This window comes from Pseudorca crassidens, chromosome 18, assembly GCF_039906515.1.
Source record: "Pseudorca crassidens isolate mPseCra1 chromosome 18, mPseCra1.hap1, whole genome shotgun sequence".
Lineage (NCBI taxonomy): Eukaryota > Metazoa > Chordata > Mammalia > Artiodactyla > Delphinidae > Pseudorca > Pseudorca crassidens.
Window position 1 is genome coordinate 62,357,488 of NC_090313.1, and position 17,991 is coordinate 62,375,478.

Sequence of the window (17,991 nt, forward strand, 5' to 3'; positions counted from 1 at the left end):
CCCAAGAATCACAGTACTGGTTTTTTTTTTAAACTGTGGCAAAATACACATTACCATGTTAACCATGCTAAAGTGTACAGTTCAGTGGCGTTAAGTCCATTCACATTGTTGTGTATCGTCCACGCATAGAACTCTTTCCATCTTGCAAAACTGAAACTCTGTACCTATTAAACAATAACCCCTTATACCCTTTCTCCCAGCCCCTGCCAACCACCATTCTACTTCCTATGAATCTGACTACTCCAGGGACCTCATGTAAATGGAATCATACAGTACTTGTCCTTTTGGGACTGGCTTATTTCACTTAGCATAATGTCCTCAAGGTTCATCCAAGCTGCAGCATGTGTCAGAATTTCCTTCCCTTTTAAGGCTGCCAGATTATTGATTTTTGAGAGGGAAAAAATAACTCTACATGCCTATTTTAACAGATTGCTTTATTTATTAATATGTCACTCTAAACATTACATATATACAACCTATATAACTAGCGTATCAAACCTTGTTCCAGTAGGAAGTTCAAGAGTACATTTTAGGGCTATGTGAAGAAATACCAATACTTTGGCTTTCACTATTATATCAGATGAAAAAAACAATTCAAAGAATAGTTTTCATCTCCTGCTATGATTAACAACAAAACCAAGTAGAAAAATAAGAGAGCCTATTTTTTAAAAAAAACCAACACAAGATACTCAAGTACTTTCTGAGAGACTTTTTTCTGTTCTCTTCACTGAAAATATAGTCATACAAATTACTCAGTAATCTAATATGAGAAGTGGTTCTTCACCTATTGGGAACTCAGTAAATATTTGTTTAGTGAATGAACTATCTATGGAAATGGATCTATGTTAATTTGTGCTTTTTTAAAGTTTTTTTTCAAGTAAGAGCAATAGTAAACTTACTGAAGTTCTTGTTTTGTCCAGATCATAAGCCTATAGACAGTGACTGTTAGAAACACTACCCATCATAGCTAATAATCAAATTAATGTACATTTATCAACCTAGTAAGAAAATTCTATTATGTTGCAGAGCTAATTCTAACCTAATAACTCATTGGGCTTCAATCACTTGCAACATGGTAAAGAAAAGGGGGCTGAGACTTCCGGGTTTATTTCATCTATCAATGAATTTCCATCTTTGGGCCCTCACCCTCCCAATATACACTTAGAAACATTGCTAAAAACAGTAGCTGCAGCATCTCTTCACCCTCTTTTTAATTGGGGTCTGAAAATGGATTCGGTCTCTAAATTCAGAGGGAGGACCTTCCAAACATGACACAGTTCACTAAAGGAGCCCCCACAAATGGAAATGAGTCCGTGGGCCAGAGAGCAGAACAAAGCTTTGTCCTTGAAGCAAGCTCAACGGGCACACGTGATAAAACTCAGAGTTGAACACTCTTACTTCCCAAAGTCACATTTCATAGCCAGACCAAAAAAACACCCTCATAATTTAGATCCTTTTTCAAAGTTACCTAACACAATTAAAAGGAAAGGAAAATCAAACGTGCAAGCTGGTGACATTTCAAATAAGCAAAATGTGTGACAGCATTTGGCATAGATAAAAATCGATTAAAAACAAATTCTATTAAGTCCTGTAAGAAACTTGGTTTTAAGAACGACTTATTTGAGTCGGACGTAGCAGATCTAATGATTCAGCAACCACAATTCAGGAAGGCAAGAGTACATTGAATATATCACTATTTTCCTCTTATATGATTAGCATTTATAGGAGAAAAGGTGGAGGGATTTAAATTTGGGTTCTCAAATTTAACCTTAAGAAAACGCTGTTAGTAGTGGAGACTCTGAGTTATAAAATATCCACTTTCACCCAAATGAAGTTTCTTTCATTATCAAGTTTTCACAGATAGTTCTACATTACGACTCTTTACGTACTTAAGTCTTAAGAGAAACCCCGACTAACCTAGAAATTCATCTTCACATAATCATTTCAATAGGCTTATGTTAAACTGAATATTATTTTGAAGTTAAAAAAGTCATCAATAATGCAAATACACAAACAAAAGCCTCAGACAATCTTAACTATTCCTTCACAGTGAAGCTACTGAACTAGCAACTAATGCAGCCCTTCAACAAGCCCCCAAGTCAGCATCTGTCATTCCCAGTGGGGCCTCTACACCTCTCACAGTTGGCTCCCTATCCCAACCCCTGGCGTCAAAAGGGTTGTCGATATGCAAGCCAGGAGACTTGCCGCAAAGCCCCCTTTCCAACTTCAGGAGTTCCTCTAATCAAAACCAAACCAAACAAAAATCAAACAACCAGCTAGACTTTCACCCTTGTACAATGTCCCAGCCAAACGTTAAGGTCACATTTAAAATATACACATCTGGAAATAAGGGTTGTTTAAAATGGGTTCAGGGAAAGCCGTACACCCTTCCTGTATCCTTACACAGAGAACTGTATCTCCATGTGAGCAAATCAACCTGATGGGCTCTTTTACCTGCAGAATTACATCACCCATAGAGCACAAACGACACACCATCACCAGCAGCCCCAGAGCACTCACACAAAACCCAGCAGTCTTGGGCTTCAGTTCTTAAAGGCTCCACATTTACTGGCTTTAGCAATGAATTCCTTTAGCAGAGGGCCATCCATTTGCCAAAATGCTGCAGTCTGTGTAACTTCTGTCAAATGATTGATGCAAAACTTAAAGCAGAATTCTTCTAAATCCTGGACACACACAACAAAAATAAAAACAAGAAGAGGCCTTTTTTAATTAACTTTGAATTACTTCTCTCCAGCTCCCTCACCCTCCCCCAGAAGAGATTTGAGGCCAGAAACCTCAAACTAGGCAAACAAGTGACCACAGGTACATGTCAGAAAAATACAAACTATTTACTCACCACACAGTAAAAGCAATGGTTCCCCTACTCAAGTCTGACTCTTCAAAACACACACACACACACACAAACACACACACACACACACACACAGTGGGGGGTGATTTCCTCACGGTTATCACATAGTCTAGTCACTCAAAGACATGGTTTTAAAAAGCTGAAACAACTTTTGTCCATATCATATGTTTTACCACATTCAAGAAGTCAGAGAAAAGAATTAAGATGTGGGTCATTTGGTCCAAGGAAGCGAAGACTTTAAGAAACAGAAAAATGATGAAGAGAAATGGTCAACCTAAAGTGACACATTAAAAATAAAACTTCCAAAGACCTTAAATTCACTTTCATGCTCTCCTATATAAAAATGCCTTCATTTTTAAAGCCACAAAGAATACTATACTACAACTTCCACCATGCTAATTTCTCGGATAGTCAATCCACAAAAGAATAGTCACAGAGACTTGACTTTTCAGTTAGACAATGGAAGTTACCAACTACCAACATTCAGAGGGAGAGTAACATACACAAGTGGCAAACCAGAACAATTTAAAAATCTATTTCTGGGCTTCCCTGGTGGCGCAGTGGTTAAGAATCCGCCTGTCAATGCAGGGGACACGGGTTCAAGCCCTGGTCCGGGAAGATCCCACATGCTGCGCAGCAACTAAGCCCATGCACCACAATTACTGAGCCCATGTGCCTAGAGGCCACGAGCCACAACTACTGAGCCCGTGTGCCACAACTACTGAAGCCTGCCGCCTAGAGCCCGTGCTCCGCAATAAGAGAAGCCATCACAATGAGAAGCCCGCGCACCACAACGAAGAGTAGCCCCTGCTTGCTGCAACTAGAGAAAGCCCGCGCACACAGCGAAGACCCAACACAGCCAAAAATAAATAAATAAATATTTTAAAAAAGATCTATTTCTACCTATGCTAAGACATGCTTTCATCTCCAGCAAAACTCTACTATATTGTTGTTTGTCCCTTCAAGCATTGGAACAGGGGCTTCCCTAGTGGCGCAGTGGTTAAATATCTGCCTGCCAATGCAGGGGACACAGGTTCGAGCCCTGGTCTGGGAAGATCCCACATGCCACGGAGCAACTAAGCCCGTGCGCCACAACTACTGAGCCTGCACTCTAGAGCCCGCAAGCCACAACTACTGAAGCCCGCGTGCCTAGAGCCCGTGCTCCACAACAGGAGAAACCACCGCAATGAGAAGCCCGTGCACTGCAATGAAGAGTAGCCCCCGCTCACTGCAACTAGAGAAAGCCCGTGCGCAGCAACGAAGACGCAACACAGCCAAAAATAAAATAAATTAAAAAAAAAAATGGAACATATTTACTAAATCAATTAGGTACCTGGAATGTACACAAAGATGAAGTCTAAGAGCTCAGTTTCTGTAATGTGGCCAACAATACTGAAGGTCAGTACTCAGGGTTCTGTCAAACTAGGATCTCAACAACTGTTAAACTGTAGGGTCTTGGCTTCGTGTTTCCCAGCCACCACCAAATGAGAATTTTAGGCAGGGTGGGGAAGGGCCGCATCCGCATACAGAAACACCCCTTTCAGACCCCTGCAAACGAATACTTCCTTATTCTAAGAGTCTCTCGTCCCTCCCCTCCAGGCATATAACCAGTAAGAGATAAACCACATTTAATGTCTCTCAGCCAGCTACTGTCAGAGTTTTATTCTCCAGATAATTGAAAATGCATTTAACATGTTAGCACAATACCTGAATCCATGTTTTTTAATAAGAGATTCCCAGTGGGGTGGACAGCTGAATGCTCGGGTGTATTACAATAAACTAAAATGTTAAACAATAGAAAACATTTTCTCTCTCACATTATTATTAAAGAAAAAGGACTACTCCTGGTATCATAACCCAATGGTTAATAAATAGCTCTAGGGACTAAATGATACCCCACGGAAAGATGAAAGTCATATTTTAATCTTGTTTATCAAAAATAGAAAACTAGTTTATCTACATATCACTTAGGAAGAAGGAGCCAGTCATAGCACAAAAAGTTCTTCAAACCATGTAATGTATCAGATAAGGATCTTTAAATATTAAGTTTTAATTATATAATTTCAAATTCAAAGGAGAAAGAGAGGACACTAAATTCTGACACTGCAAAACCTTACCACTTCTATATCTGTTTATTTGGAATTAAAGACCTTGGTAGTATAATGAAAAAGTGAGTTTATTCAGTTTACCTACTGTATAGATTACCTTGAGTATAAACTTTAAGAACTTTTTTATATGGTACAGGTATACAAATGGTGCTTCTAATTACAAATCAGTTCATATACCTATGAAAATAGTCTTATCAAACTGCCTTCCCTTCCCCTCCAATTAGTTTGGAAAGATTTCTCAGTACAGTTGATCCTTGAAAACCACAGGGGTTAATCCAAGTACAATTAATAGTTGGCCCTCCACAATCACAGGTTCAACCAACCGTGGATCATGTAGTACTGTAGTGTTTACTACTGAAAAATACCCACATGTAAGTGGATCTGTGCAATTCAAACCTGTGTGGATCAAGGGTCAACTGTATTCAACAAATGTTTAACAGTTTCAAGAATACTGAAAATAATCTAAATCTGGGTTGTTTAAATAACTAATTACACGTTGGATAAGGCAGAACTTGGGAAAAGGAAGCATTGAACACACTTGAAGAGAGAAACTGGAATTTGCACGTTCATTTGCCTGAACCAGAGAGTGGCACAGCCAAGCACATTCACTTCGCAACCTGAGCCAGTGTGCTATTGATGTTGACGTGTGGATTAGATAAACACCCTTCTGATAATTCTTAAATACTATAAAAACCTACAGGATCTGTTCACCTCACGCTGCAAACGATCAGATCTTCAATACCCAGAAGAAAATGCAACTCTTACCCAACTAATAAGTCAACTATAACAGGACTGCTGGGCTTAAAAAAAAAATTTTTCTAAGAAGGATGAGAAGGACCACTTGACCAGTAGATGAAAAAAGTTCCTAAGAGTCTTCTCAAGGCCATGGAATAAGAAAGTGGGGAAGGGTGTAAAATCAAGGAGTCTAATATGGTATTCTTGGTGTTTTAGAAACCAAAGTCCATGTTTATGACATTCTGTGGTGAAATTATTGTAAGTGGTTCTGGGGCAAATCAGATATCAGATTTGTTATAATTAATAAGGAAGATCAAAATAAAATATTGCTATTCTAAATTTACAAATTTGCTCCAAATCTTTAAGCATTTAAATTAAATTATTCCAATAACTCTACACACTCTGAAAATAAGTTGTTTTTCCTTTCCACAGATTTTCTTTAGAAACAAAACACAGAGAACTGATGGTCTTAATATCCACATTTTAAAAATGCTAATGCAGCCTTCAACGGAGTTCTTATCCAGCCTTAAAATCTAAAATACATGAGAGTGCTAAGACTTCCTGTGGGAGGACACTTGGCCAGGGTGAGACCTCTGTGTCACAGGCCACCCTTGAGACACATTTGAGACGGCAGATACCGAGAACCACACCTAACTGTCCAAACGTGTTGTTAAAATAATTAGATAACAAAACCCAAACACTATAGTCTCTAATTCACTTGATAGTATAGTTGACCCTTGAACAACGCAGGTTTGAATTGCGCGGGTCCACTTACCCAGGATATTTTTCAATAGTACATACTACAGCCCTACAGGATCTAAGTTTGGTTGAATCCGCAGATGCGGATGAACCAGGGATATGGAGGGCTGACTAAGTTATACGCGATTAATCCCTGCATTGTTCAAGGGTCAACTGCATATCAAGCACAAAATATTCCACATCAAAGTAGGTTTTGATTTTGTTTTTTAGAATGTATTTAAGTGTCTCACTGTACTGGAAAAAAATTTTAAAGGTGTCTTCTCTCACTACCCAAAAAGTATTTTACAGTCTACTGATCACAAAAAACTTTTAATTTAACCCCTTGAAAAAAGAAATAAATGCTGACCATCTGGCTTTAGCGTGAAGCTTTCCAATACTCATATCCCAAATCAATTTTGGAATTAGATTCCTGGCTCATATTTATTGCTTCTCCCACCAAAAGCAAAATTTTAAGACATAGCTGCTCAGAAAGTAGGATTTTCTGGAAAGTTCTCTATTCTGGTTAAACAGAAAAAAATCCCCAACTGTTTCTTCTAATGTTCAAATAGACACAGAAAACAAAAATCTCCTGAAAAGAAACAGTATAAATAGAAGCATTTCAAAATATTAAAAAAAAAAAAGTTTATAATGTGATCAGAAATATCACGAGACAATGTTTTATATGCATTTTCTCCCTTGATGTCGATACTTATTCAGGTTTGTACTAGAGGAATATTTAAGTGCTCCTTCTCCAAGTCCTTCTTTACTTTATAAAGACATGCAGAAAGTTTGACAATGCATTCATTAATGCAAGGGTTCCACAACAATTAGCTTACTTTTTAAAATCTCCACAACTACTGAGTCAATACATTTTCGCTCTTTTTATGTATGTCCATTTGCTTCAAAATTCTCTTGTTAAAAGGAGGCATGGGGCTTCCCTGGTGGCCCAGTGGTTGAGAGTCCGCCTGCCGATGCAGGGGACGCAGGTTCGTGCCCCGGTCTGGGAAGACCCCACATGCCGCAGAGCAGCTGGGCCCGTGAGCCATGGCCGCTGAGCCTGTGCGTCCAGAGCCTGTGCTCCGCAACGGGAGAGGCCACAACAGTGAGAGGCCCGCGTACCACCAAAAAAAAAAAAAAAAAAAAGGAGGCATGGAGGAACCACAGTAATTTTTATAGCAAAGAGAAGAAGCATGAGAGGCAGGTAGTAGTCTCCATCCTCCCAGCATTTCAACCAACAGAGTGAAGGGAAAGTCAAGTAGGGTCCCCAAGTTCAATGTCTGAAAACAACGGATTTTGCAGCTAATTTCCAATCTGTCTTAGGAGCAGCTTCCCATCAACTAATAGATATAGTAAGTGGGTTTTATTTTTATATTCTAGAGACTTCATTTATTTACTTTCTACATTCTACAGTATTAAGGAAATAAAACGTAAAGCTACATTAGTCGATTACATAACTCCCAACACAATCAAAACCAAACAACCTAGAAAGAAGGCTTTTTGCCTTCTATTTTCTAATTTTTCTACAGTGAATGTATAATATTTGTGGGGTTGTGAGTTGTGGTTTGTTTGTTTTTTTAAAAAAGCAGAACTTCATGGTGAGGTGTTTCAAATATTACACATTCATTCGTTCATTTAACTCAACATACATTTCTGAGTGCCAACTATATGCCCGCACTGTGACAGACTCTGTGGAAGCACATGTGTTTGTGGTCTCAAACAAGGGACAGCTTTTAATGTATCTATACTTGATATCAGAAAAGTGAAAACTACTGAAGGAAATGATCAACCGGCCTGGGTAGAAGTGGAATAAGGCATTTTCTATAAACGTTCTGGGGTAGAAAAGCTGAAAGTGCAGAAGAAATTTCCAGCAACTCAAGCCGAGATATCTGCCTCTGCCCACGTGGTTCTGACTGGTTTTGGTCAGCAAGATGCTAATCCCAAGAATATGGAACTCATCAGCACTGAGGAGGAGTATGGTGAGACACAGAGGATTCTCAAGTCAATCACCAAATGGACAGAAAAGCCATGGACCAATTTAAAATTACATCATTGGGCAGAAATAAAATCTAAAGAAACAGCATTTCTAATAAAAATGTTCACGATGACAAAGAAAGGGTAGGAAAAAAACTATATTTCCATTTCCCATGAGAAATGATTGACTTTGATCATCATTCCATCCGTTGAAAAGGTCACAGAGAAAATCAGCTATATCTGACCTTACCAAATATTTATAATCATAACATAATCTGAAATAAAGATAGGGTACATTTTGAAAACGCAAGACACAATGGTCCATTTCGATCCCCAAATGTGACAAAGATGAAGTCTATCCACCACATCTCCAAAGCCACAGCTGCAGATCTTTGCAGGTGTCTGGTAAATTCCCTGATACCAGGTAATCTGCCTCATCATATGATGACAAAATACCTATAAGAAAGACTAATTGTTCCATTTAGGGTGCACACCTTAGCTAGACATCTGTAACTCCAAAACTCTTGCTCTTTGACTTTTATTCTTCATGAATATGTAGAACCAACCATACCAGCCTTGAGTTCACTAATTATCCTTCATGTATCCTTCACGTGGTACAATCTTCATTCAGTTCAACAAACATTTATCATGTGCCAGGCACAAGGCACACAGATGAATAAGATACAGTTCCTGCTCAGAGGGAGCTTACAATCTGATGATATCGTGGCTCTTAACTTAAAGAAAATGTACATAAATGTCCGAAACACAAGACTCCCAAAAGCTCATTCATTCAGAGACTCTCTAGAGATCCATCAATCAATCCAATATAAAAAGCAAACAAACAAAAAGGAGTCCAGAGCAAGCTCTTCACCCATGAATAACTGTGAGTGATAATTAGACGATGACAGAATTTTCAGAGCACACCCAGCTAGCTATAAATCACAGGGCAGCCTTGGTTTACGACAGGGGAGAGCTGGGGAGACAGCAAAGTGGATCTTGAGAAAAATATATTAAGCTGACCTGGATGGCACTTTATATTCCAACCTGCAGTATAGCTGCTGGGACTTCAGTTAGCTTCCTAGCTTAGGTAAAAATATAAGTAGAGAAACAACCGTGTTTGAAACTATGAACAGAGAATAAAGCAAGCCAGATTTCATTTTTTAGGGGTCAGTCAGTTCAATGATTCCCTACATAGAAGTGAAGTTACTCATCACGCTTCTTGTCTCACACAAGAAAGGAGAAACGTGCTCACGGGGTGTTAAGGGCGGTTTGTGTTTCTGCTTATTATTTTATGTTACCTCTGCATCATATCTGACTGCGGCAGAGAACAATGAAAAGGCATTCTCCACGGTGATTCCTCGCTTGATAATGTGCTGACAAAGTTTCTTCAATCTGTTTTCACAGTACGATGTCGCCAAATCCAAAAGACCTGAAAGTAAAATGTGGAAAGCTTAACTGAGGTTACAGTAATTTCCAATCATTTATAAATATATATATATTTCACTTTGGTGAAGAGTTATGTAGATAAATCAGCAGAAGCTTCTTAGGGAATAACACTCTGAATTTTATTAAATAAGTTCTCTTTTTCAGTCCATCCCTTCCCCACCTCCCAAACATACCTCTCCTATACTCACTTTATACAATTTCTTCTGTAGTACAAAGGAAGGGGAAAAAATTGAATTTCCCCCCTCATTTTGTTTCCAAAATGATACGCTAAATCCATTAGCAACTTATACTTCAGTATTAAAAAAGTAAAATAAGACCACAGTCGTATAGTGTCCATAATTATTAACCATATCGATACAATACTATCTTTAAAACAATTTTTATTGAAGTACAGTTGATTTACAATGTTGTGTTAATTTCTGCTGTACGGCAAAGTGACTCAGTTATACACAGGTATACATTCTTTTTTTTTTTTTTTTTTTTTTTTTTGCGGTATGCGGGCCTCTCACTGCTGTGGCCTCTCCCGCTGCGGAGCACAGGCTCCGGACGCGCAGGCTCAGCGGCCATGGCTCACGGGCCCAGCCGCTCCGCAGCATGTGGGATCTTCCCGGACCGGGGCACGAACCCGCGCCCCCCGCATCGGCAGGCGGACTCCCAACCACTGCGCCACCAGGGAAGCCCTACATTCTTTTTTATATTCTTTTCCATTATGGTTTATCCCAGGATATTGAATATAGCTCCCTGTGCTATACAGTAGGACCTTGTTGTTTATCCATCCTATATATAATAGTTTGCATCTACTAATCCCAAACTCTGAGTCCATCCCTCTCCCAAATACAGTACTATTTTTTAAAGGCATTTACTTCAAATCTTTCTTAAAAACCATGTAAAAACCAATAAACCTGAAACTTTTTACATTTCAATACTGTAAGAATACAGGGAGTTATATTTTTGACCCTGTGCCCTGGCCAGTCCCAATGTGGCTGGTACCTATGGCATCTTCAGGCGGCAGATCCACTGTATCTGTGTAGAGGTACTGGAGAAAGGCACGGTACACTGGGTAGGAAAACTGGTCTATTTCTATCACCTCCTTCATGTCCTCATTCCAGTAAGACTGGAACATGGATCGAAAGTGCTCACACCTAAAACGGAACAGCAAAAGTTACCTAATTAAGTTGATGAAATCAGGGATAAACAAATATTACAAGTATGCTTAACTACTAATATTTGAGTAGTATTGCGTTGGCCAAAAAGTTTGTTCGGGTTTTTCCATAAGATGTTACAGAAAAACCCAAATGAACTTTTTGGCCAACCCGATACATTCATTCCATGTACAAGAACCCAAACATATTCCGCAGGCAAGGGCTTTTACATTCACCTTTTACGTCCACTCACTTTCATTTTCTATACTGCCTATTAAATAGTAAGAATTATACATGGAGCCTGGAAGTACCTACCACTTCAACAGTACCACTGTTTGCATCTGATAGACCCCAGTCAGATCAAGTCTTTCTGCTTGCTTGCTGTTTTTAAAAAATGTTGTAGAGAAGGGCATTTTAAACAATGAAATTAAAAGAAATTCAGAAATGAGTGTTCAAACTTTTGATATATGTTCATGTCATTCAAATGATTCATTTTTTGTGTGTCATGTAATCAGCATATTCTTAAAACTGTTTTAAATGTTAACTGAATGACATTTAAGAAGATTTTTTTTCATTACCTTACATGACAATTTTCCTTCTTTTCTGACTCATCTTCAAAACAGCCACCACCCCTATTTTGTTCCTTTGCTCTGACCTGCTCCCCTCCCTCTCCTCCCAAGCCAGTTACCAATTTATTTATAAAACACATTCACTAGAATAGTCACATATTTCAAGAAAACCTAAATAGGTCTTTTTGTACTGTATTTCATACACAAATCCACCTATATGAGGAACTGATTTCTTTCTATTTGTTTATTTATAATTTTGGCTGCACTGGGTCTTCATTGCTGCACGTGGGCTTTGTCTAGTTGCAGTGAGCGGGGGCTACTCTTCGTTGAGGTGCGCTGGCTTCTCATTGTGGTGGCTTCTCGTTTCAAAGCACAGGCTCAGCAGCTGTGGCTCACAAGCTCTAGAGCACAGGCTCAGTAGTTGTAGCGCATGGGCTTAGTTGCTCCGCAGCATGTGGGATCTTCCCAGACCAGGTATCGAACCCGTGTCCCCTGCATTAGCAGGCGGATTCTTAACTACTGCGTCACTAGGGAAGTCCCTATGAGGAACTGATTTCTGAATATTCAATTTTCTTCAAGTACAATATACTTTATAATTTTTTAAAAATCACCTTTTCAAATCCTTTTAAAATGAGTCACACTATAAACACAAAAATACTTTCAATATCCACTCAGAATACTAAAAGAATGGCTCCACTTGCAAAGGAACTTACCTCATCTGGGAAGTAAAAAGATGCAGTTGTCTAAGCAAGAACTAATAGATGAAATCGGTCAGAAAACTATACAGGAAAGGAACAGACTGGATGGCCACAGGTTCACAGATAGAAACATTTCCCGTTCACCTTTTCAGTTAATACTTTGGTGCAGATACTTACTCCCTTAAAGTAATGAATGACATAGCTTTTCGGTTCCTTAAAACTTGTTATTTTTGTAAATAAATATTTAACTACATTTTCAAAAAAGACTTGTAAGTGGCTAGTTTAACTCTCGATGGTCTGATTTTATGTGCCTCTTTCTCTGTAATGGTAGCCTCAGTGAGCAATGGTCCAGGTACTAATAAATACAAAGTTCCCTCACATTTATACGAAGAACTCCTGCCATTCGCTATATTTAAAAACATTTCTTTAGTTGGGAATTAGATGTCTCTCAGGGCTAGGAAGTCCAGTATTCCTAAGAGTTTTCTGCTTATGGAAAACAAATCTTTAATTAAGAGTAAAAAAAGATATATAGGCTTTTCACTGATAATCTTTTATATTTTCTTAAACCTTATATACAAATTTTTGATCAAAATAAGTATTCACGATCTCCTTCATTTGAAAAACAATACAGAAAAATACATTACACTTTTTCTAAAAGGCACATGAGTGCACACACACACACACATAACACGCAAAACTCTTCATAATAAATAGATTGAGTTGTGCCATTTCTTTCTACTACCAAGATTATTTCTTATTAGTCCCCATTTTGTGGAATAACAAAGAAATGGAGATTGTAGAAGAAAGTAAGGTTATTGATGACTTTAAACTCATGCGAAAATACCTGATTTTCAAAACAGCTTTATGGACATGGATATATTTCCCATCAATTCGAAACTTCAGATCGGCAGTTTCCGGACTGTCAAATTCTTTCTTCAGTGACTCTGCAACTGTTAAAAAGTCTTCATGCTCTGAAGGAAATGAGCACATTAATACAGGAAGCTCAGGAAACATGTTCAAGCTTTGAAAGACTTCAGAAAGATAATGATTAGCATGATGGATAATTCCATCAGATTTTTTTCAGAAGAGTTCAGACCTTACTCAACAAATCAATTTCACAGTATTAAATTAAAATCAATGTCACAGAAATTAAATTAAATTTCACAGGCTAATGGGGAAACAAAATCTCAGGGATCCTCATTGGCACTGAATGAAGGTACTATAGATGCAGGAGACAGTTTCTGTCGTCCCCCGAGATGAGAAGGTGATTTTCAGCAGCTGCTGTTACCTAAGTGTCCTAAGTGTATAAACTTCAGAAAAAAATACATATTTGGAAAGGCCAAATACCAGTCTGACATGCTAAGTTAGACATTAAAAACGTGTATTTTTTTTAAAAAAAGAGAAAGTTATAGATCATCATGATTAGGTAACTACTTCTCTCAAAAACTGAGTGGTGCTCTTCTAAGGCTAAGAATTTATCAATTTTCTTTGACAGAAACTCTAAGGACACCTTTGCTCTGCTTCAAGGAGTTGGTAAATTTGACTCAAGGAGTCCTAAGAAATTTGACTCAAGGAGTCCTAAGAAACAAACTCACCACTTAGGCTAAGAGTGTGTTCTTTCACAGGGTGACCCTTTTCCCTCGATATCTGGAATCTAAACGTCCTTCTTAACGCTAAAACTTAATGCAGTACAAGCAATAATCTCTACACACTATCTAAAAGCAGAGCAAATTTACTTAGTAGGAATGTATACTTAGAAAGAACAGCTTTACAAAACCATGATCACACTGCCTGACAGGAAGGTGTAAGTACATGTAATTCTTATATTTAAGTAGAATTGTGCTATCATGAAGAAAAGTAAAGGCACTTGTACAAACTCATGCAACACTTTCCTGTGCTTTCCATGTGTGAACAAAGGGCAAGAGGTAGAAGAAGGCTAACGGGGAAATTTTTAAAGTCCAGAGACCCACCGCTGGCACTGAATGAAGGTACCATCGATGCAGGAGACAGATTTCCACGTCCCCCGAGGTGAGAAGGTGATTCTCAGCAGCTGCTGTTACCAGGACACATCTTAGAGGAGGGACAACTGCTGAAAACTAGGCTGAAGCTTAACAAAGGAGCTTTCCACGAGCTTATCAGAATCTCCCAAGGAAATACCATTTGCCTAAGCCCTATTCCCTTAACGCACATCCTCCCCCTTCCCTGATAATGCAGAGCTCTCTTGGCTGTGGAGGAGGTGGACAAGCTCTCAAAAACCAGGCTTTCCCTGACCCTGTAACCTGAATCCCCAGTGAATGAAAGAAAGGAAATAACTAAGATGGGCAGAGTCCAAGAGTCTAGATTGCTACCAACCTCCCCACAGAAAAAACAGCTTCTTATCAGTGCCTAACTCCTGCATCTAGTCCTAAGAGTTGGACCATCTTGGTTTCTGGCAACAAGTATAGTACCTCCCTTCAGAGAAGAAATGTTCTTCATAGGTGTGAATTCATCCTCTGACTTTCTTCCTGACACACAGCTGAGATCAGAAACTGAGAGGAAACAAACACTTCTGACTTTTGGCGGGTGCAAGAGAAAGAAGTCACCTGGGAGATATATTCAGGGACCATACTTTTTCCAAACTTAATAACAGAAAGTATTAGGATGTTTGGTCTGAAAGGAATGTCTTTTCAGGATTAGGATTTTAAAATGCAAGAACCTGAGGGAAGCCTTTTTTTTTTTTTTTTTTTTGCGGTACGCGGGCCTCTCACTGTTGTGGCCTCTCCCGTTGCGGAGCACAGGCTCCGGACGCGTAGGCTCAGCGGCCATGGCTCACGGGCACAGCCGCTCTGCGGCATGTGGGATCTTCCCGGACCGGGGCATGAACCCGTGTCCCCTGCATTGGCAGGCGGACTCCCAACCACTGCGCCACCAGGGATAAGGAAAGCCTTTTATAAACAGGTCCAGGTTAAGCAGTATATGGGACTCTGAGATGTGTACAGGGTCTATACATAGGTGTGATTACGGCCAAAGAGTCCCATTCCATGAACTAAATTTTCTTTGATCACAATATTCACTGCAAAAAAAATACTGTATTATAAAGAACCTAAAAAAGTTCCATTTGTTTCACTTTAAGTTGAGCAGCAGTTTCACTTTTCCTAAACATACTCTTGCCCCCATGACCATATAGACTGGTCACCTGATGACAGGACAGCTCCAGCTACCTGACACACCTGAGCATGACATGTTATTACAAGACCTTCAATATCAATTGCTGAGCAACCCAAACCCCATGTTGTCAACAGCTATATTAATTTTCAAGCACAGGGTATCATGACACTTATTTCCTCTGCATCACAAACAAAAGAATGATTTAGAAGAAATACATTAGCAAAAAGATAGAAATAAACAAGAAATAAAAGAAAAAGAGATTAAAATCATCATGTTAATGGCTACTCAGCTTGATTACATTTTAACATTTTCAATCAACAATGGACCCTTGAAGAAGACAATATTCAGAAAAGGGACAGATTATATAACCAAACATCAACCTGAATCCACTATCCTTTTTTTTTTTTTAAGGCCGGGCCGTGCGGCATGTGGGATCTTAGTTCCCTGACCAAGAATCAATCAAACCTGGGTCCCCTGCAGTGGAAGCTCAGAGTCTTAACCACTGGACAACCAGGGGAAGTCCCCCACTATCCTTTATAATACCTCTGTTTTGATCCCCTCCTCCCCAAAAAAGTATTTGAGATTCATTGAGAGAAAAATAGGGAAAGAAATTGGAATTAACAACTCCACAAAGTTAACAAAACCACAAGTTTTTCATTTTTTTTTTTAAGTTCATTTTTGGTTCATGTTATATGAGATTATGTAATAAATTTAATATAACAAAAGCACTTAAGAACAGGTTCCTCAAACAAATAATTTGTACATGAACGTTCATAACAGCACTATTCACAACAGCCAAAATGTGGAAACCATCCAAATGTCCATCAACAAATAAATGGATAAACAAAATGTGGTCTACGTATACAACAGAATACCACTCAGCCATAAAAAGAAAAGAAGTACTGATACGTACCTACAACCTGGATGGGTCTCAAAAGCATTGAGTAAAAGCCAGACATAAAAGGTTGTACATTGTATGATTCCACTTACATGAAACACCCAGAACAGGTAAATCCATAGAAACAAAAAGCAAACTGGTAGTTGCCAGTGGTTGGGGGAAAGAAGGAATGGGTGTTCTTTTAGGGTGAGGAAAGTGTTTTAGAACTTGATATAAATGACAGTTGCACAACATGGTGAAGGTACTAAACGCCTCTGAATCGTACACTTTAAAAATGGCTCATTTTATGTACGTGAATTTCACTTCAATTAAACTGAAAACACTGAAGGGGAGAAAATAATAAATCCATATAATATTCCATAACGTTTTAATAAATTGTATTATGCAAATCTAATTTGGGGAAAGGTATTAAAGCTAAAGGAGGATAAAACATCTTGAACCTAAAAAAAAGCCCACAGCCAGCAAATGTGCAGGAACACCCGTCAGCTGATGACACCCCTCGCTGGGGGGAGCAGCCCTGAGTTTCCTTACCTATAGACAGGAGGCGCCAGGTGACGGCGGGCGTGGCGAAGCAGGCGAACACGTCGTCGGTGGAGGAGAAGTGGGTGAGGTGAGGCAGGGTCACCGACTGGCCCCGGCACTGGCCCCACATGTACACGTGCCCTCCCTGCGTCTTGGCTGCAGACGTGTGGGCAGAGTGGCAGGCCGCAATCTCTATTACCCTGGGAAGTTTTCAGAAAAATGCACGTCACTTCTTTTTCACAGAAGCCTAAGCGTGCCACACAAGGTAAATAAAAAGTTCATGCTCAGAACACCTCAAAAAGCCCAAGATCCAGGGACTTTAGCTAGCACGTCATACTGACAAAAGCAAAAGACTAGAGCAAGAGTACTGTGTGTCTCCCTTCCTGGCTGCCCCACTTCTCACGCTAACCTCATTCTGAGTTAGGATAAATAATGCATACTGTTGAAGAAAACCTGGATAAAGGGAATAGAAACCAAAGTAAATGAGGGAAGTGGACACTGGAAAAAAATGTCCTGACAGTTCTGGAGGCTTAGACAGTAGCAAAAAATACTGTATTCAATATACCATTTCCTTACAAATACAACTTTATCTCTCACCCCCTACCAGTGCTCAGAACACTCAGTAGGCTGATAGGCACTGGTCCGGGGGTCATGGACTCTGAATGTCCCAATCCAAATGGACATCAAGCCAAACTTACTACATTCTCCGTATGCTTCTTAGGCAGGGTCCCAGAATCAGAAGTCAACATTCTAACACTGAGTGGGTAAGACCTTACAATATGGCTGAACAAACATTAAGCATCTATTCTAGTAACACACATTAAATCAAATCAATATTTAAACGGATAATGCCCTTTCAAGGGCAGATTTTATTTGTTTAAAAGTTGTTTTAGTTGGCTCAAAAAGAAGAGTTTACACTACGCTTTAAATTTCAACATGGTGACAGACCTTACTTTTCTTCCCTACTAAACAGGCAACAAGAAGCTGCAGGGATTATACCCAGATGCATTAATGCCTGCCTACCAATCTCAGGTGGTTATCTGAGAAAGCTGTGTAAGGATCACGTCAACTTCACGTTCATTCTGACTGGTACAACACTCCTTTGTTCAAAATGAGAATGTTAATAAACAGAAGAGCTACAAAGC

General features: G+C 39.2%; 1 protein-coding gene across 16 annotated transcripts in view; it reads right to left on the reverse strand.

Annotated features, from left to right (window-relative positions):
• Positions 1-415: 415 nt before the first annotated feature.
• Positions 416-17,991, reverse strand: part of RCBTB1 (RCC1 and BTB domain containing protein 1) — a 52,737-nt gene continuing 35,161 nt past the window's right edge. For all 16 annotated transcript variants that reach the window (XM_067713940.1, XM_067713939.1, XM_067713952.1 and 13 more), the window contains 5 exons: positions 16,856-17,046; positions 13,124-13,250; positions 10,861-11,012; positions 9,723-9,853; positions 416-2,684 (listed from right to left, as the gene is read on the reverse strand). In XM_067713940.1, coding sequence (XP_067570041.1) covers positions 2,544-2,684; positions 9,723-9,853; positions 10,861-11,012; positions 13,124-13,250; positions 16,856-17,046 — 742 coding nt within the window. In that variant the 3' untranslated portion in view covers positions 416-2,543. The remainder of the gene's footprint in view (positions 2,685-9,722; positions 9,854-10,860; positions 11,013-13,123; positions 13,251-16,855; positions 17,047-17,991) is intronic.